The sequence below is a fragment of the Leptopilina boulardi genome, unplaced genomic scaffold (assembly GCF_019393585.1).
Source record: "Leptopilina boulardi isolate dan_hultmark-lab unplaced genomic scaffold, ZJU_Lbou_2.1 LbouV2_214, whole genome shotgun sequence".
NCBI lineage: Eukaryota > Metazoa > Arthropoda > Insecta > Hymenoptera > Figitidae > Leptopilina > Leptopilina boulardi.
The window spans coordinates 711,142-733,917 of record NW_026137768.1 but is presented as its reverse complement, the minus strand read 5'-3'; the positions used below and the strand labels follow the sequence as shown (position 1 = coordinate 733,917).

The window sequence follows — 22,776 nt, the reverse complement described above, 5'->3', positions numbered from 1 at the left end:
AAAATAAATGACAATTATTACGAAAATTAGGTTATAAAATGTTTCAGATGAATAACGTGTCTTTATTTATAACACATCGGTTTACATTATTTTTCGAACAATAACAAAAAAAATTAATATTGCATTCTATTCATAAATTATCAATTTGTGTCCATGTAAACAATCTGCTTTTTAATGTTCACTCATCACCCCGTTTATAACGATTTTTTTTGTAATTCCATGATAAAATGTACTTACTTTTCCTTTCTTAAGTTTATTACTACGAAGTCCTTTTTATTATTATTTTCCACTTCTTTTATTAATGTCACTTGCTTTTGACAACACTACAACATAACCCTATTTTTTGACATTTAACAGACTTCGTCACGCAAAGATTATCTCTCTCATCGTTCTTTAAAAAGCGACGAAGATGGAACGTGCGCACTGCGCTTGCGTACAATTTTAAAAGGCGATTACTATCCGTGAACGAAGGCAGACATTTGGCTCACAAGCTGAAGCGGAGTGCAGTCTCCTTATTATTACTCCGTGACATGCATGCACGCGTGCGTGCAATTTTCTGGTATTTCATAGCATTTAAGGCGATTGTACACCTCACAAATTCTGAGTATCCTCGCGGAATTTGTCAGAAGTTTCACTAACTTTGATTGGCTTTGCTCATAGAGAATTTCGAAATTTTCCTATCTTTTAGAAATTCTCCATGAGCAAGGCCAATCAAAATTGGTATAACTTTTGACAATTTCCGAGTATACTTAGAATTTGTGAGGTATACAAGCGCCTTTACGTTCTGTCACGTTTTCAATGTGTATGTTTGGACAGGCTGCAGAATTTATAAAGAAATATTTGTATTTATTTATTTAAATATTCTATAAAAAATAAAAATAAACAAAGGGTTAGAAGGTAAGTGACATTATTATTGTTTTTAATAATAAAGTAATTTATTTTATATACATTCTGAGGTTATGTTTCAGAAAGCGAGTATAAATTTATACAAATAAAAATTAATTATATCATTAAGGGGTTTCCTAAATTTTTTTGGTCAAAAAAATCGAATTTATTTTTCTTCATTTTTTGATAGGAAAGTATGTTAAGAATGTGTGGTTAAATCATTAGATCGTAATTCGCTCAAAATCTTAAGTTATTTAACAAAATACATATATATATATGCGTCTACAGATCGTATAATTAACCCTTTCGTGTCCACGATAAACCGAGCGAATGGATTTGCTTGAAATTCGTTACTCGGGGTGTTATTGGGGTCTCTGATTACGAATTTAATGTCAGATTTTAAAAATTCAAAATGGCGGATCCAATATGGCTGACAAGTTTTTTAAAAAGTGTTTAGATTGGCTCGAAATGTCCTACTCGGGGGTTTATGGGGTCGCTGATTACGAATCCGGTGTCCATTTTTCAAATTTCAAAATGGCGGATCCAATATGGCGGACGAGTTTTTAAAAAATGCTTGGATTTGCTTGAAATTTACTACTTGGGGGTTTTTGAGGTCGATGATTACAAATCTGAAGTCATATTTTAAAAATTCAAAATGGCGGATCCAAGATGTCGGACAAATTTAAAAAATGCTTGGATTGAATATGATGACAGAATTCGAAAATTCAAATATAAAAAAGGTTTTTTGGTTTGCTGATAATAAACCCGACATGGTCATGGACCCAGTACGGACAATTCATCATATTCATATCATTTCATCATTTTCGAGCAAATCCGATTAGTTTTAAAATTTTTCGTCCGCCATATTGGATCCGCCATTTTGAATTTTTAAATTCTGACATCATATTCGTAATCAGCGACCCCAAAAACCCCCGAGTACCAAGTTTCGAGTAAATGCAATTGATTTTTAACTTTCATGTCCGCCATATTGGATCCGCCATTTCGAATTTTTAAAAACTGACATCATATTCGTAATCAGCGACCCCAAAAACCCCTGAGTAAGAATTTTCAAGCTGATTTAGTTACTTCTGCTTGACTAATTATAACCTTTTGATATCAAAACTTTAAACGCTTTTTTCTCAAAACACTATATTTAAAAATGGTAACCAGTAGAACTCAAAAACCGTTTGACCGATTTCAAAAATTCAAGTTGCATTCGATTCAGTGGAAGTTTTTGCAGGCCCTAAACCTCTAATATATTTAAAATATTCAATAATCAGGTTTTTGTGAGTGATTGATTGTCAAAAAAATGGTGTTTTTTCAGTTTTTTGGGTTCCAAAGCTTGCCATTTTTTTAATTTTTGATTTTTTTTAATATCTCGAGGTTTAGGACCTGTATTAGGTCTTAAACTTTAAAATCACGTTTGATTTTTTTATTTTAGATGATTCTGCGATGAGCTACAGTGGTTACCGTAAAGGACTTTGATTTTGACCAGTGTACATAGCGACCTCTGTAGAAGGAGCATAATAATATTTTTTAAGATCGCAATTTTTTTTTAAATAGTTCTTGACGTATATAGTAACATGTAAAAACTTTTGATCAATTATATTTTAAAACTTATGAGTACACGATCTTTTATAAACCTTCTATTTTAGGGCAAAAAAATTTAGGAAACCCCTTAAAAAAATATAGTCACTTAGCTTTTAACCTTTTGTTTATTTTTATTTTTTATAGAATATTTAAATAAATAAATACAAATATTTCTTTATAAAATCTGCAATCTGTCCAGACATACACGTTGAAAACGTGACAGAACGTAAATGCTATGAAATACCAAAAAATTGCACGCACGCGTGCATGCATGCCATCAATTCAACTCGATTTTGCTACATTTAGCCTAAATGTATACGTGCCTTCAGGTGGCCCATAGGCGCTTCCGTAGAAACGAGTATAAGTTGGTTTTGCCTCATTAAGGCCTTTCTGCAATATATTCCTAAATGTTTGCGTTGCGTGACTGACGCGTTGATTCACAAGCGCAGTGACGGCATCAAAGCATTGATACCAATCGCGAACAAAAAGTTTGGTTTATGTTCCTCTTCTCTCTGTTTCCCAACCTTACAATTTTAAATGCAAATGTTTCAGGCCTAAGCAGAATAGATTCTTGAACGGGAATGCAATCGTGAACGGAAACGTAAGAATGTGTAAGAGAAGGATAGCAAATATCTTTATTCTTCTCTCACTCATTCTTACGTTTCCGTTTACGATTGCGTTCCCGTTCAAGAATCTATTCTGCTTAGGCCTTTCTCGACGGCTTTTAATAATTTTAATTATTTAATATTTATAATTAAAAAAAGTAGTGTCTTAAAAACACAAACCAAACTTTTTGTTCGCAATTGGTATCAATGCTTTGATGATGTCACTGCGCTTGCGAACCAACGCATCAGTCACGCAACGCAAACATTAGAAACCTATTGGAGAAAGGTACGGAAGCCTGTACGGCTCACGAGCGTCTCGGACGCAAGTGGCGGTGTTTCGTACCACAAATGGTACGAAGTCCGTCCAACTTGTGGCAAGTTCGTTAGTTCGTGCTACTTGTTGGCCAGACTTCGTGCCACTTGTGGAAAGTGGATTTTTTGAAGGGTCATTCACAAATATGACAATTCCGTTGGATCCTGTTGCTATCTATTTCGTCAGTGCTTTTCATTTCAATTTCATGTGAAGAAGAAAAAATGAATTTTATAATATATTAGTAATATTAGCATCAAGAAGACTAGAGACAGGAGAGATAACTCAAGTGGTGGGGGTAAGGTAGAAAGTGAGGGCAGGGTAGGAGTTTCTGTCTGCAAGTAGTTCGTGTGGTAGTCACAGAATGGGTTTCTGCGCATACATGTGTGAATACATTTAGGTTATGTTACTTTGTTTGGTAATCAAATGACACGTGATTTTTAATAAATTGAAATTAATGAGTCTTAGTTAGCAAATCCATTTTATAATACAATCAAGTATACCAAATTAGATTACTGACAGGTTGTCAATTTTTGATGAAAAATTTGAACACTTTTTAAATTAACTTTTGACAAGCTTTGTCGTCTGCTTTGTTGTCTCTCCAGCTGTATAACGGATCTGACGTCACAAGTTACACATCCGGATGCGCAGAAGCCTAATTTTGACCAACGGCACGAACTACTTGCCAAAACCGCCACCTACACTGCCCTCGAAACTTTCTTCACAACGCTCTGTGGAAATGCGCCACAGTTACTTCTCCTGTCTCTATAGTCTTCTTGATTAGCATATAAGTAAATGTCATCGAACAAACTTTTTATAGTTCACACATAAATACTCCTTCCAAACGTAAATATACATATTAATAAAGTACGCCCTACCGAAAGAGTGGTACTGGAATGGTACTAAATTGGACTTGGCTTGAGTTCCACTTCAGTACCACTACCTGATAACCCATAAGAAGACATTTTTAAAGTACTTTAACAATAGTTTTAAAGGTATATAAGATCAACAAACCGTCTCTCATGATATACGTGTAAAACAGCAAAAAAAAAACATAATAGTTTGTAGAAAATTTCTGTTAAGTTTGGAAATTATATTGCAATCCCTCCTTGAACAATAGATCCCTAGGTCCTTTGTTGGAGGATTAAAATTTTAACCCGAGTTTTATTGCTTAAAAAATTTGTAATTTTAATAACTCAACTTTAAAAAATATATATTCAGATCCGTTAATATTTCCAGATTATGAATATCTAAAATTTATCATAAAATAATTACATTTAAAAAAGTTATAATTTATCTCGTATACCTTAAGTTTGATAAAAAAATGGACATCATTTTTGAATTTAGCTGACAAAGGAAATATCATATGCATAATAATGTATGAAAATAATATAAATCCATGAAAAACAAATATAATATTGAAATAAATATAAAGTTTTAGTTTAAACATATTGAAAAAGCTGGACGCTTTTCACTTTTATGAGGGTATTAACGGTAACTCGACCCTTTTCGCAGGTAAATTTCCCAGTTCCATTTCAGTACCAAAATGCACCAAATTAGTACTGAGTTGGTACTGAGATCTCAGTTCCAATTTCCCAGTACCGATCCAGTACCACCCTTCCGGTAGGGCGGATTCCACTAAGAATTAAGCGGAAGTTTTTTCTTAGTTTTTTTTTAATTTTTCTTAGTTTAGAATAAAAATAAGATTTTTTGGTTATGTTGTCATTTTTTAATTTAAAATACATGAAGAGGATTTTATTTTTTAAAATCAAAAGTATATTTTTATGAATATTTAAGATTAATAAAGATGTCAATATAATTTGTTAACACTGAAATGTAATCTTTTACATGTATTTTCAATTAAAAAATAACAAATTTATTTTTATTCAAAAACATTAAACGGACTTGCCCGGATGAAATTATACTTGAAATGAAAAGCACTGACGAAATAGACGGCAACAGAATACAACGGAATTGTCATATTTGTGAATGACCCTTCAAAAAATCCACTTTCCACAAGTGGCACGGAGTCTGTCCAACAAGTGGCACGAACTAAAGAACTTGCCACAAGTTGGACGGACTTCGTGCCACTTGTGGTACGAAACACCGCCACTTGCGTCCGAGACGCTCGTGAGCCGAACAGGCTTCCGTAGAAAGGCCTTTAAGGCCTTTCTCCAATAGGAACCTAAACTTTTGCGTTGCGTGACTGACGCGTTGATTTTAGCATTGGTTGCCAATAGCAACCGACGCAATGCATACGCAACGCAAGAGTTTAGGATCCTATTGGAGAAAGGCCTTTACGAGGTGGCGCGTAGAAGCTTCCGTAGCCTTCGGTATCGTACGGAAGCCTGTACGGCTCATGAGCGTCTCAGACGCAAGTGGCGGTGTTTCGTACCACAAGTGGCACGAAGTCCGTCCAACTTGTGGCAAGTTCGTTAGTTCGTGCCACTTGTGGAAAGTGGATTTTTTGAAGGGTCATTCACAAATATGACAATTCCGTTGGATACTGTTGCTATCTATTTCGTCAGTGCTTTTCATTTCAATTTCATGTGAAGAAGAAGAAATGAATTTTATAAGGTATTAGTAATATTAGCATATTAGTAAATGTCATCGAACAAACTTTTTATAGTTCACACATAAATACTCCTTCCAAACGTAAATATACATATTAATAAACTAAGGATTCCACTAAGAATTAAGCGGAAGTTTTTTCTTAGTTTTTTTTTTAATTTTTCTTAGTTTAGAATAAAAATAAGATTTTTTGGTTATGTTGTCATTTTTAGGGTTCCGTACTCGGTTCGGAACCCTATTAATATCGGTTTTTTTGAAATCGTGTACCCCCCCCCCTAGCGGCCACACAAATTTATCTGGAGGGCTGACAATTAGTACACATATGTATTTTCGCGTGTAGATTACAGGAAAATTATAGCGAACTTGATTGGAATTGATTAACATAGCGTTGTCAAGGAAAAACCATGAATTTTTACGAAAAATGCCTAAAAATGACTATGTACCCCCCCCCCTAACTGCCACATCTTTTGACATAAAGAGCTCAAATTTGACACACTTACGTATTTTTACGTGAAAATTACAGGAAAATTATAGCGAACTTGATTCGGATCAATTTACATAGCGTTGTCAAGGAAAAATCAAATATTTCGAAAAAAATGATTTATTCTCCCTAGCGCACACAATATTCAACCCAGACAGTTTATATTTAGTATACAAATGTATTTTTACGGGAAAAATACAGGGGAAAAAAAGCGGTCACGATTAGAGTTGATGATTAACTTTTTATCAAGTTTTTCAAGAAAAAATGACAATTTTAGGAAAAAAATGTATTTTTCCACCAAAAACGAACAAAATTTTATTTAAAGGAAATTAAATTTATATATTTTAACGTATTTTTTTGTGTAGATTACAAAAAAAATATAGCGAGCATGATTGGAGTTGATTATCATAGCGTTGTCAAGGAAAAACCATGAATTTTTACGAAAAATACCTAAAAATGAGTATGTACCCCCCCCCCCTAGCGGCCACATCTTTTGACATAAAGAGCTCAAATTTGACACACTTACGTATTTTTACGTGAAAATTACAGGAAAATTATAGCGAACTTGATTCGGATCAATTTACATAGCGTTGTCAAGGAAAAATCAAAAATTTCGAAAAAAATGATTTATTCTCCCTAGCGCACACAATATTCAATCCAGACTGTTCATACTTGCTGTAAAACTCAATTTTTGCGTGAAAAATACAGGGAAAAAATGTAAGCGCGATTGGAGTTGATGATCAATTTTTATCAAATTTTTGAAGAAAAATGATAAATTTAATAAAAAAATGTATTTTTCCGCAAAAAACGAAAAAAATCGGACAAGTGCGAGTTACACTCGCACTGAAATCGAGGGTTCCGTACTCGAAGCGAACTTATTTGGTATAAAAACAAATGTTTAAAAAATATGTGTTGTGTATTAAATAATATATGTGATACAAAAATGAAAAATTTAAAAAAAAAAATTTAAGAAAATTGTTCCTCCTTTGGTATAAAAACAAAAAAAAACTTTTAAATTTGTTTTGTATTTCAAATAATATAAGTGATACAAAAAGGAACAATTTTCTTAAATTTTACAAAATTGTTCCTTTTTGTATCACTTATATTATTTGAAGTACAAAACAAATTAAAAAATTTTTTTTGGTTTTTATACCAAAGGAGAAACAATTTTCTTAAATTTTTTTTAAAAAATTTTTCATTTTTGTATCACATATATTATTTAATACACAACACATATTTTTTAAACATTTGTTTTTATACCAAATAAGTTCGCTTCGAGTACGGAACCCTCGATTTCAGTGCGAGTGTAACTCGCACTTGTCCGATTTTTTAATTTAAAGGTGCTTATATACCTCAAATTTCGATCAGATGAACATTATTTCTGGACCGTAAAAATGCGTGAAAAGTCATTTTCACGGCGGGTATTTTTGAATTGTTTTAAACAAAAAATGTTTTTTTTAAGAAATATAATATTAAATAATTGTTTTAATATGTAAGAACACTTTAAAATAGTGATAAAAAGATGATTTGATTGAAAAATTTAGCAAATTTTGCTTTAAAACGTTTCTGCTACAAGAAAGTCTAAAATGACGATGTTTGTGAAATGGTTTGTACAGTGTACATGTGTACATGTTTCTTTCAGTTATTCGAAACAATTAGTTGAATTTAAATTTATTTGATAAACATTTCAACTTACCGATTTATTTTCAGCACTCATTATTTATTACAAGTTAAAAAGAAACGACATAACATAAACAAAACTCTGAGAGACACTCACAAGGAAGAAGCACTGTACAAACCATTTCACAAACATCGTCATTTTACACTTTCTTGTAGCAGAAAACGTTTTAAAGCAAAATTTGCTAAATTTTTTAATCAAATCATCTCTCTATCAGTATTTTAAAGTGTTCTTACATATTAAAACAATTATTTAATATTATATTTCTTAAAAAAACATTTTTTGTTTAAAACAATTCAAAAATACCCGCCGTGAAAATGACTTTTCACGCATTTTCACGGTCCAGAAATAATGTTCATCTGATCGAAATTTGAGGTATATAAGCACCTTAAAATACATGAAGAGGATTTTATTTTTTAAAATCAAAAGTATATTTTTATGAATATTTAAGATTAATAAAGATGTCAATATCATTTGTTAACACTGAAATGTAATCTTTTACATGTATTTTCAATTAAAAAATAACAAATTTATTTTTATTCAAAAACATTAAACGGACTTGCCCGGATGAAATTATACTTGAAATGAAAAGCACTGACGAAATAGACGGCAACAGAATACAACGGAATTGTCATATTTGTGAATGACCCTTCAAAAAATCCACTTTCCACAAGTGGCACGGAGTCTGTCCAACAAGTGGCACGAACTAAAGAACTTGCCACAAGTTGGACGGACTTCGTGCCACTTGTGGTACGAAACACTGCCACTTGCGTCCGAGACGCTCGTGAGCCGAACAGGCTTCCGTACTTCCGTAGTAACGGCCTATGCAACCTTTCGAACGACATTCGAGAAACAATTGTGCGTTATCCTTTAGTCGGTTTAGGCTTTCGGAACTATTGTGCGATGGCTTTTATTTTATGTTCAGGAACATTTCAAAGTTTATTGTGCGTTGACCCTGAGTAAATAGACTTGATGTGTTTTTTTTAAAGGACCTGCTAGATTTTCCCTGTCGATCATGAAAAACGTTAGAAAAAACAGTGAAATAGGTTAATTATAGGTTCGCTAAAAGTTTATAAAAATAGCTGAAAACATTTCAGTAAATTTTATTTCCAAGATTACTTCCAAACAATGTCAGACTGTTCTAAAATGGGCCTCGCTGGCTCTAAAAATGTTGATACTGTAGATCCTGTTGAAAATGTGTCTGTAAACGAAACTGACAGTACAATCGAGTCTCAAAATAATTTGGTTCATTCAGAGGAACTAAGTAATACTATTGCCGATAAAAATTGGGCTAGTGAAGAGTTACAAGCATTGGATATTAATAATGAAACAGCATCTCAGTGTGTAGCTACTAGTGATTCCACGTTTGAAAGTGAAATTGACGCTCTTACTAAAATAATAATAGACGAAAAAGAAGATGCAAATAAAGGTATAGCAGATTTTAATGAAGTCGAAAAGTGTGATAATAGAGTGGAATTAGAAGACAATTATGATGATGTTGGCATCGACACAATTTTGGAAAAACATTCGGACAATGAAGAATCTGTTTCGATTGAAAAGAAGGAAGAAAAGAAATCTGAAAATCAGATTATTCAGGAAAAATTAACTGGTAAGTAACTAGCAAAAATAACAAGGGAGTAGTTTCTGATTTCAAGTTCGATATTTTATAGTTATCTCATTTTTCAAATTATGTATTATATCCACAAAATTAAATATTAAATATGAGGTTACAGGGCTGCATTGGAGCGGTATCTCTTTCTCATGTCTAGATTCTACACTTAAAAATTCTGAACATTAAATTGTACACTGTCAAATTTTAAAGATTTTATTAAATTTATTTTGTTAAATTGTTCAGACACGCTAAAAAAAGGCTATTTTCGTGAATTTTTTTGACAGGTTTCAATTATAAATATTGATATACCTATAAGGTGTTACACTTAATATACTAACTCTAGAAATACATAAAAAAAAATTTTTATTTTAGTGATTTTTACATATAAAAATGGTAGGGTAAGTGCCTCAATTACTGCGCATTCATAAACAATAGCTATTATTACTATTATATTCAATATACAAACTGTTGAAAAATAATTAAAAAAAATTATTTCAATCTTTTTTTGATACAATTACTAATAAAGATGCACTTTTAAACAATTATTATATTAATTATTTGAGTTTAAATTTTTTCTCTCGCCGTAAATTAAACATTTTTAAGATTTTCATTCCATTCAAAATACACGTAATTTTGGTCACCGTAATTGATACACCGAAACTGATACAAACGCGCCGTAATAGAAAATTACAATATTAGTTTTAATTTCTCATATTTTTTTAAATAATCGATTTTTATAAAGTTAAATTTTTTTTAAAAAATCTAAATAACATAAGCTTTTAGTTTAATAAGTCGTAAATTGTCTTTATACGATAGAAATGTCGAATTTTCCATTTCAAAGGTGTATTGACTCGAATCGCGCCGCAATTAGTATATTTACCCTATAATATAATAATATTTTCTATAATATTGGAAATATTCACTATAAACCGATTGAATATGATTATGATAATGTAATTTTATAATTTAAAATAATGATAAAATTCAAAATAGAAAAAAATGGCAATTTTATCGTTCTTTGCAATTTTGACAGCTTTACATTGCCAAATTGTAAATTTTGACCTCAAATTCATAATCAGCGAGAAAAAATACGTCTAGAAAAGCTGCACCGACATTAATTGAACTATTTATTTGCGCTCTGGACCACAAACAGACAAAAATATTGACAATATTTACAGTTTTTTGCAATTTTGACAGATTTAAACTGCTAAATCGTCAATTTTTAACCGCTACCGATATCCCATTGGTCAAATTTCTTATATAAAATTTTTTAATCATTATGATAATGCAATTTTATAATTCAAAATAGAAAAAATTGGCAATTTTTACCATTTTTTGCAATTTTGACAACTTTAAATTACCCAATCGCCAAATTTGAACCCGAATTCATAATTGGCAAGCAAAAACACGTTCAGGAAAGCTGTACCGACATTTATTGAACTATTTATTTGCGCTCTACACCGCGAACAGGCAAAAAATGACAATATTTATCTTTTTTGCAATTTTGACAGCTTTAAACTGCCAAATGGTCAATTTTGACCTCAAATCCTTCATCAGCGACCAAAAATACATCTAGAATGACTATGGAGAAAATTTTAAAGCACTTAATATTTGCACATGAGCTTGAACAGACAGAAAAATGCCTTGTACTTTATTATTATTAATTATTAAAAATTAAAAAAAAATAATTTTTAAAATTTTCATTTCATTACTGAAAGTACATTTACTCAATGATATGTCCATAAAATTTTGTTTAATTTATGAAAACAATTCAATTAGTTATAATTATTTTAATAAAAAGGTTCAAAACTCTTCAAGTAACAATAAATATTACAAATAATTTGAATATTTTCAACATACTCCGTCAACTTATTACCAGATACTAGTGTTACTACGAAAGAGTTGAGTGAACCTATGTGTGCATTAATGAATGATCACACCCAAACCCTTACATTATTATTAAAGTAAAAGTGAAAACAGTAGCAAGTTATCAAAAACAAATAAAAATTTATCACTAGTTAATTTATTAAAATTTCTCATTAATTTTCTTAATTGCCCTTTTCTTGTTTTTGAAAATAAAAATAATGTTCATTTTGGGAACGTTTATGTGTAATATTTGTCTACTCTAAAAAAATCGATTTAATTTCCCTGAAATTCGTTACTCGGCGGTTTTTGGGGTCACTGATTACGAATCTGAGGTCATAATTCCAGAATTTAAAATGGCGAATCCAATATAAAAATTGTCAGGTACCTCCGATTTTCATTTTGTAAATGGTAGTTTAAGGTGCCAGGAAGTCAGAGATTCGGCCGTTCCAAAAGTTCTCTAAAAACAATTCTGATCGGGCAGACGTTAAAGGCATGAGATTCAATTGTAAGAATCTCATGAAGCGGGTATCAAAGACTAAAAGTTGAACGTGTACTGTGATCGTCTTCTGTAAAACTATTGTCGTGCTTCAATTATACAGAATTTATACAGAATAACCATAATTTTATCTTTAAGCAATAACGCGAATCTTACGAGTAGTATAGTCCTTTCGTCATGATGTGATCTATATTAGCTATTTTACATCATCCAAATGTAAAAGTTTGAACTCAATGTAGTGAATGATGAATTAAATAACTTTATGAAAGTTACAAGAACAGAAAATTGCATAATAAAATTTGGTAAAAATGTGTACTATGATTGTGTATTATCAATTGTAACACGAAACTACTCTTCCGGATGAGATACGGGAAATTCAACTCATTGATATCAGGTCGTGCCCGCATTAAATGAAAGACTAGTTTTGACACTTTTTACATCATCTAATGCTGTACAAAATAAGGAAATAACTACATAAGTAAAGATTGTATCGTTCATTTTTATAAAACTCATTTTCAAAGAAAAACAAACTACGACAAACTTAAAAGCATAATGTGTTGTTTTGACCTATGCCTATTCTTGGCTTTTCTTTGACATAGAATTGTTTATTGAACAAAGACAGAAAGAATTTGAAATTATAACCCTACTATAATTCGAAACTAAATTCATGTTTAAATTCTTAATGAACTGATAATTAAAGGAAAAACTAAATTGTAATAGAATCTCTAAAAAGTTAATTTTTATGTAATAAACACAAGTAAATTTATAGAGTTGTTTGATTTAGCTTATCCTTAATCATCAATAGAAATAGACATATGAGAAATGATAATGATATTCTATCAATCCAGGAAACGATCCCATAAATTAAAAACTTAATAAATATAAGATTTGATTTTCTTTGTATTTATTTTGGTTCTTATGGCCGAAGAGAAGGAATTAATAACAGTAGTTAATTTCTTAAATAAACATACTCATAACAACTAGTACTTGAAAATCCAAAGACTTATTTTAAATTTTCCAACTTTATAAAAATAGGGAGGGGCCACTTCAGAAATTTTTACTCTATTATTAAAGTTTATTATTTCTTATTTAATTTTTCTGAAACTTTGCATTTTTGTAGTTTAAGGCCTCCTGAACAAGAAATGTTAATGACAAAATTTAAAATAATGGCCATTTTTTTAGCTACAGTAGCTCAAAGTTGAAATATAATAACATAAAATATAAGGTTTTTGTGAATGTTCTGTTCTTAAATATCAATCAAAATCACGCAGAATATGTTACTTCGGGGTTTTTGGGGTCACTGATCACGAATCTAAGGTCAGAATTCAAAATGGCGGAGGATTCTGGAAAAATCACTCGAATTCAATCAGAATCTGTTACTTACTTTCTCTTTTGGTTCTATTAAAAAGAACGATATGACACTTATACTTGCATTTCTGGCATTTTTATTATTATATATTATTATATATATTATTATTCTAGTTATTTTTTTTAAAGATAAATCTAGTTAGACGGTTTTCCCGTCGGTGAGTAGTAATCATTGACAACGCAGCTTTGAATAGCTGAATATGCATTGTCGTAATTAAGATCAATGATACTGAGATTCTGTTGCCAGTTTGGACCATCCATATTAAAGTGAAAGTCAGCGAGGAGGCGGTGGTCGAAACGTAGGTTCATGATTGAGAACCTAGCCATTAATTGATAATTGATTGGGAGCTCGAACTCATATTATTTAATATTATTTAATATTATTATTAATAATAAAGAATTTTTTATTTATTATTATTTGTTATTTTATCTTATTATCTATTTACTTACTGCATGATACTTAGGTAATAGCTGGTTCATCATATAATATTGTCTCTATTGGCCATTTCATTTTCTGCTTTAACTACAAAATGACGTGACATGATCCTCAATACACGGTGTTTTATAAAAATTGTCAGGTACCTCCGATTTTCATTTTGTAAATGGTAGTTTGAAGTGCCAGGAAGTCAGTCTAAAAGTTTTTAAAATTGAAAACAAATGCTCCACCCCTCAAAACAGCATAAAAATAATAAAAAAATTTAAAATCAGGTATTACGTGAAGAGAAAATAGCTTGTACATATATATGGACGGGTACCTCTGATTTCTTTTTTCAAATGGTTCTTCAAGATACTAAGAGCCACAAAAAATTTTTTAAGTTTCAAAAATGCAAATTTAAGCTAAGACCATAAAGATTATGTTGTAAAATTGTCAAATTTTTCCATACATTATTCTAAATTATGCCAGGAGTCAAAAACATTAGTACGAAAGTATGAAAATTGCATAATTTTTTCTTGAAATCTTTTTGGTGTTATAAAAGCTAAAAGGAAGAAAAAAATTTTTTTTGACATACATTTAGACGCGAAATTTTATCAGCTTTCCAACCATCTAAGTTTCAAGTCTCTAACTTTTTTCTAACTTAAAATATCTTTCTTTAAAGTCAACATCAAATTTTTACTCCTCGCTCGTCAGCCGTACCGACAATTTCTGCCGGTATACTTTTCGCGGGGGGCATGAGTTTTTGATTCCAAAAACTATTACAATAACTTCTTAGTATCCTGAAGAACCAGTTTTAAAAAAAATCAGAGGTACCCGTCAATATATAAGTACATGCTATTTTCTCTTCACGTAATAGCTGATTTTTAAAATTTTTATTGGTTTTATGCTGTTTTGAGAAGTGGGGCATTTGTTTTCGATTTTAAAAACTTTTGGACTGACTTCCTGGCACCTTAAACTACCATTTACAAAATGAAAATCGGAGGTACCTGACAATTTTTATATAACACCATATTGGATTCGCCATTTTGAATTCTGGAATTATGACCTCAGATTCGTAATCAGTGACCCCAAAAACTGTCGAGTAACGAATTTCAGGGAAATTAAATCGATTTTTTTAGAGTAGACAAATATTACACATAAAAATGCCTCAAAATGTTCCAAAAACTTTATATGCTTTTTTCTCGAAACAAGATTGTTCAAACTAGTGGGCATCGTAGCGTCTAAACTATTTGATTAATTGACTTCGGGTTTGCGGCTAATTAAAGGTAACTAAGTTCTTATTTACACTTATTTACAATAAAGATTTTTTACAAAAGGTCAAACGTGATAAAATAAGGTAAAAAACTGTCCAAAAGTGACCGACATTTTGTCATATGTTTAACTTTTTAACTATTTTATAGGTATAACCTATTTTTTAGGATGTCACCTTTCTAAAAAATTTTGAGTTTTTGTTGTAGACTCAAAATTGCGCAGTGTAGAATGCCCACCGTTTTCCCTATTTAAAAAACATTGTTTACTAGGTGCGCCATATCGGTCGCCATTTTGAAATTTTTTGAAACTGAAATATATGTTCTAAAAGTTTAAGGGTGTACCTTTATTCAAGAAAAAAACTACATCACTAAGTCGTAACCGTTCTTCGCAAGAAATTGTCAAAGTTTGTGTTGATTTTGGCCTCCGCAATGGGAACCTCCTCTTAAACTACAAAACTGCAGTTTCAGAAAAATTGACTGAAAGCCAATTTCTGTACAAAAAGTGCGGGGTCCTTTAATAAAATTGTCTTTAACGCTTGTTTAAAATTGTTATATATTTTTTATTAAAGGTTAAACGTTTTTTTTATTTTTTTAATCCTAAGAAATAATTCCACACTGTACTCAGAGCTGTTAGCAAAGCAGTCACGACTTACAATTAGAGAGAAGAATTTATTGCTATATTCGTAGCTCTGAATAATCTGATGTCTACTAATATGAAACGAAACTCTGATTACTGTAAAAAAAAGTAGTGTTTATTTTCTGCACGGAAAAAATAAGTCGCTCAAATTTTCATCGACTTTGTAGAAGACTCTCGGATATAACGCACAGTGTAGTACACATTAAAAACACTCAGTTTTAAAAATCACGTTAACAGGCTGTTGAGAAAGTAGGCTACACTTAAAAAGAATTTAGAAAATGTGTTTAAAAGACTCAGCGACAGTCGAGGAAAACGAAAACCTAAACGGTTGCCCTACAGCGACAGCGTTAGAACGTTTTTTCGACAGTCGAGGAAAATAACAAGCGCGGAGCTTGCTCTACAGTGTTCTCAAGTCTCTGCGACAGTTGAGCAAAATCAAAATCCGGTCGACCAATGAAAAAATAAAGAAAGAAATTCTCTCATTCCCTTGTGTTTATTGTATACATACATGTATACATCTATACATACATTCATATAGTTGTATTATAACCAAACACATATATTACCCCTACCTCACACATTTTAACCTAACACGAACTTAGCACTAATACGCACGCATATACATTTATATAACATCGACGGACCGACGCTTGCGCAGTTTCGCACGATGGAAATGTACTTTCTCATCGTCCTTATACATTAAACGAAGTGATTCTTTACCACTTGCGAGAAACAGGGGGGATATTTCGTGATGTCAAAAGTTCAGATTTTTTCTCAATAATTTTTATATATTGAAGAATTATTTTAGTATGTTTAGGACTTTATTATTTTATTTATCAGATGTAAAAAAATACATTATTTAATTTAAATACCAAATGTTTCAATCAAATTATTTCTATTAGCTAAATTTTTAAAAATAATTTTGAAGTATTTTTTAAACAATATACTTTTAAAAATATATAAGCCAACGAGAGAAATTTATATATTTTTTTAGAAAATTTATGACTGCAAATGTTCATTAAAAATACAGTCAAGAAATTGTATGCAAATTATTTTAAAAGTATCGCCATAAACAAAAATTGTGTGGACCTGGATAAACATTTCGCCATCCTCGGAAGGAGTTACAATTATGGTGTCGCGTTTTATTTTGCTACCAAGATTCTCTACCCAGTTAGTTACCAAAATATTATTTTTTTCAAATGAAAGAATCAAATTCCTAAATTCTTCAATGTCAGGTAAAGTGAAGATGTTAATTGATTTAGTAGGGCCTGTTGTGAAAAATTCACAAACACCGTCTTTATTCAAAAATCTAGAATTTTGAATGAATTGATTTTTTATCGCTATAGTGCGACAAACATTTTTTCGACAAATTGACACATGCGAGGTGACTTTACCTTCTTTATGTTTTCTTTCAAAGCAATCGCAACTAATACAACAAAGAGGCCCTATTTGTTCCGTTATAGGACTGTAATGAATTAGAAGATGATGTTTTGGTTTCATGGAGTTAGGAAACAATTCATTACGCAAAGTCAAATATTCAGTAATTTCAACATCGAGAAGTTTATGCGTTTCATTGTGGATAATTTTACTAAAAACTATCTCAACGATGATTCTTAATTTTTTTAGGAATTGCCAATGACGATTACTTTTCAGAACAGAAGGCCCTACAATCAGGAACAAGCTTCGAAATAAATTCATCATTTCAGATGCTGACATCATTATATATTTTTTCTTAATTTGCAATTCTGAAAGAGCCAACGGTTTATTAATGTTATCATTTTCTCCATATTCGAAACCAGGCAGCCTTAAGTTCAAATCATCAAGAGTTAAACATTTCTCCACATATATTAACTGATTTAAAACCATTGGAACATCATACCGCAAAATACCATCTGGAAAATTATGTAGTGGATCGATGGCTGGGTTGTTTGTTAAATGAAAATTATCTATTTCATGAAATATACAATCTTCTTTTATACCGGAATGTGAAATGTCTTCTAAAGAGAGATCGTCATAGTTTTGTTTGATTTCTAAGGGTGCAATTATGTTCGTTAAGAACGTTATGAATGTTCTTACGTTCTGTTAAACAAAACCTGCAAAAATAGTTGGCAGAAAAAGTTTCTACTAAACCTAAAATTGAATTCAGGCCTAAATTATCACCTTCAATTAACGATAATATAAAATAAATCTGACAAGTTTTGTTATCAATGGTAACAGAAATACCCTCTTTTTGAAGAAACTGAAGCTCTTCAATGGGTTTGGTAAAGACAATTTGATTTGTAAATTTCACTCGATCTTTTGTATTAAATAATACAAAAAGAAAGATATTTTTTAATTTGGATTGCATTGAAGGAGGAAGAATTGGTATGGTTAAGTAGACAGCACCGCATTTCGAGGTTCCTCTATGACTTCCAAGAGGATTGTTTGTTTGATAATCATCAAAACCTAATATTAACGGAAATACTATTTTACCTTTATGGTTTCTAACCTTTTCTTTCCAATAAGATCCTTGCACTAAATTTAAAACTATTTTCGAATATTTTTCAATTTCTTTCAAATATTTTAAAGTGGAATTTGAAACACCCGGTAATTCGAAGAAGAGTTTCAAGACGTGTCTAATAGGAATAAATTGAGCGAAAATTTCTTTCTGAACTGTTTTTTTTTCTCCATTTTTTTCAACTATCACTTTAATTTCCCCTAATTTGTAATTTTCAGGAACAATGAATGTACCTTGCCCTTTGAAATGTGAGAAACGTAAAGCTTCTGTATTTAATTTTTTAAAAGGCGAAGTAAAAGTTTGAAAAATATTATTTATTTCTTCTGCTGTAAGGGATTCCTTGCCTAATTCTGCAAGCGACTTGTGTATTACATTTTGAATAGCCTGAATGTAATTTTCAGATAAAGTAGAAACATCTTCTATAATATTGTCAACTCTTTTTCTCGAAACATCCGGAAATTTGTATAATTTAGCAACAAATGAACAAGAATTTTCACAAACTGAACTGGAAGATTTTACATTTGATGAACTGAATTTCATATTACCGTCTATTTCTTGCAATAAGTTTTCGTCAAAACATTCATCGGATTCATCTAAAGAACTATCAGAATCATCACACAATGTCATATCAGTGTTATTCATATCAAAAGATCCTTCCAAATCGAATGGAACAGATTCCTCAGCAGATTCTTGACTTGTAAGATTAGTCTCAGTTTCTAGGTGGCAACATTGTTCAGTTGTCACGTGTTTTCGATATGAATCAAATAAGGAGAATGTCTTATAACATCCATTTTTTAAGCATTGATAATAACAAGATGTTATGTGTGTCAATTCTACATGAAGAACGAAACTTTTACTTGATGAAAAACTCAACTCACAGGCGAAGCAATGATACATTTTTAAAAGCTAATTTAAATTACATACAGATAACTACGCAGTCTTTTTAAAATACTTTCAATTTGTTTTTCAAGAGCTCGTACTTTTATGCCAACTTTTTCGCCGAGTATTTTGATATCAAATATGGCTCGCTGTACAAACATCTATAAGTTTTTGGAATTTTCAGGATAGCAGCAATCCAATACAAAAAAGGCCTTAAACGTTAAAGCTACTGCCTTTAGAAATGATTCTGTTTCATACCAATAATTATTAATAACCACATAAATTTGTTTGACATTAATAATTGAGCCCACAATGACTATTAATGGTTGTAATGTCAATTTTTGTTCATAAAACTTGGTCTTTAAATTTTCTAAAACAGCGTCTGCCTCGTTAGCAATCTGCAAAAAATTATAAATAGTAGTATTTTTATGTTAATAAAATAAAGCAAATAGTTATTAATATAATAGTTTTCAAAATATATAACTGAAATTTTTATGTTATTTCCTACTTTATAAATCTAGTAGTGTGTCCTAAAGATGTCTGTGTCATTTTCGCCAGAACTTCTTGACAGAAATATGAGTAACATTTTTCAAAGAATTGCTTATCGTTTTAACAATAACTTACCGGAATTATAATCATATACGATTCCTGTTTTTCATTTCCTTTCAATACTGCTGCATTTATTTGAACATTCTCAGCAAGTGCGTTTGGTTGTAGATGTTCTTCGTTAGAAAGTTTTTTACCCCGTTTTCTTTTTTTCGCAGCAGAAATCGGAAAGAGATATATTAATAAATAAAATACTAATGCATCTTGATGAGCTGTAAAGAGAAATACATACAATATATAAGAGCAACATTATTTCACGTAATAATACAATATTTATTAAACAATATCTACCATTTTGCAGTGTTGGAAGTAACTCAAAATATTTTTTGTCTTCTTTCGATATTTTCGAAGATTTTAAAACATTGACGAGGTGGTCTTTAATCAGCGCCCAATTTTCGAAAAGGCGATTTTCTTTACTCTCATGCTCTTGACGAAAATCTATTTCAATTTGCACAATAAAATGAATATATATATAAATAAGGGTGGTCCAAAAAAAGTCGATTTTCGATCATTTTTTGGCGCCCCCTCCCCTCTCCGATCGGTGCCAATTCCAAAAGAAAATGAACACATATGTTAGGAGTGCCGCAGAAACCCCCTATTTTCTTATTAAAAATACATGGGAGAAATTAATTTTTCTCAAAAAATTAAAAAATTATAATGAAAATTTTAATAAAAAAGGCTCAGAATTATGAGACCCCAAAAAAATGGTCAAAGTTTAAGAATCGATCGAGAAATATTAATTTTTTAAAAATTAACCCCCATGCAGAAATTAACCCCCTGAAAAGCATTTTTCGGGCATTTTTAGGCATTTTTGAAGGGGGTTAATTTTAAAAAAATTAACATTTCTTGATGGATTCTTAAACTTATCCATTTTTCAAGGTCTTCTATTATTTAGAGCCTTTTTTATTAAAACTTTCATTATAATTTTTAAATTTTTTGAAAAAATGCATTGTTCCCATGTATTTCTAATTGAAAAATAGGGGATGTCTGCTGCACCCCTTAATATTGTACGATCGAAAAAAATACGTGTTCATTTTTTCTGGAATTTGTACCGATCTGGAGGGAGCGGCCGCCAAACAATTTTCAAAGAACGACATTTTTGGACCACCCTAATATATATATTACACATTCAAGTAAATATTCATTAATGAGAAAAGTTTCTGTACCAGTTCTTGTCCTATTTTTTCTCTTAGTCCTTTAAATTGACGTAAATAATCTTCCACACTTTTCTTTTCTACTTGCAAAATACTTTTTCTCAGATGGTAAGTCTCCACATATATCCGTCAATAATTAATTTTTTTCCTACAATTCTTGGCTTTTCTACATTTAAATCCATTTTCCGAAATATATATAATATATGTATGAGAACTTGTAATTTTGAATAATTGGAATTATGATTGCACGAAAATTTTGACGTTGAACTGTTATGATACATATACAAATGACATTATTAATATGAACATATTCACGTAAGAATATGTGTTTGTTTTTTTGAATATGAATATATTCACGTACGAATATATGTAATATCCTTTTTTCAGGCAAATATTCAAGAATATATTCGGGCATATGCTTTTCGGATAAATGGATTCAGGCAAATGTATTCGGGTGAATAAATTCGGGCATATGTATATTCGGGGATATGCGCTTTCGAGCGAATGGATTCGGGCTGGTGGTTTCGGGCGAGTGGACGTAAACCATTTTAATTTTTCTGTAATATCTTCTGAAAAAAAATCAATTCTTATCTTGTGATAAATATTTATTGACAATTAAACTTCAGTTATTATAAACAATCTTACCAGAGAGATGGAGAATGTGTGACAGAGTTTTCGCTCTGGAAAATTTTTTCTATTGCTTTTGCGTATTTCAAAAATTTTTCTTTATCAAGCCTTAAAAAAATAAAATTTTAAATATTACATTTCCTTAGTGGAATTTAAAATCTTAAAATATTATATAAAGATACAATTACTTACTTCCAATCGTTCAGTGGAATTCCTGAATAATTTTTCAGGAAATCTTCCTTCTCTTTATCAATAAATTTATGTACAAGAATTCTTCTTGCTTTTTCTGTAAGGTACCCGTTTTTTTCAAAGTTTTGGCACACCAACTTTATATCCCCATCGGTTGCGATAAACTTCTGTAAATCCTACAAAAATTATTATAATTTGGAACTACATAAAATTATTAATAACTTATTTAAAAACATTTTCAATATATAAAAGCATTTACTTATATTTAAACTGATGTTACTATAAATGAGAAATATGATCTAGTTTTTAATTAATTTTTAAAATTCAACAAGTGTTTTCATGCAATCGTGCAATTAATTTATTATTCAATTTTTTTATTAATTATTATATCAATGTTTTCCTGAAAGTATCAAATTTTATCAAATTGATTCGTCAATTTTGGATCAAATCGTGATTTGAAATAATTTTGAGAATCAATTCGTTGCAATTTGATACATTTAAATTAACAGTAATGTAAAAAAACTTACAGAATAGGAAGAATTGTTCCATGCCTGAACATTATGTTCAGCTGGTGTACTTTTTGGACTTCTGAATGTGTACCGTCTTGTTTGGCTTCGTGGATACTTTCGTGACAATTATTTTCAGTGCTTTCTTCAATATTTGGTTGGTTATTTTCACTTTTCGTTGGTTTACATGATAGATCTTGCAATAAACATTCTCCACTACTTTGCCACTCACAATAAGATAGAGAGCTTCTTCTCCACTGATCGATTGACGTAAATCGTCAGGCATAAACAAATACGAACTCTATAAAAAAGAAATACATATATAGAAATGTAAAACTTTTATTTTCTTATATTGTCCATTGTGAAAGTAATAAAATTTTTATATACACATATCTCAAAAGTTATAACAAATTTTTAAAAAATATTATTTGCAAATTCATACCTGATTATGACAACTTATTTTAAATTTCTTACCGGATTATCTAAGTCATCCATTGTTAATCTGTAAAGGCCATTTCACATAAAATTGTACA

At 30.6% G+C, this 22,776-nt stretch overlaps 1 protein-coding gene across 1 annotated transcript in view; it reads left to right on the top strand.

The window, feature by feature from the left end:
- Window positions 1–9,024: 9,024 nt before the first annotated feature.
- Window positions 9,025–22,776, top strand: part of LOC127279130 (repetitive organellar protein) — a 52,265-nt gene continuing 38,513 nt past the window's right edge. The window contains exon 1 of the mRNA XM_051301282.1: window positions 9,025–9,729. Within this exon, the coding sequence (XP_051157239.1) occupies window positions 9,249–9,729 (481 nt within the window). The 5' untranslated portion in view covers window positions 9,025–9,248. The remainder of the gene's footprint in view (window positions 9,730–22,776) is intronic.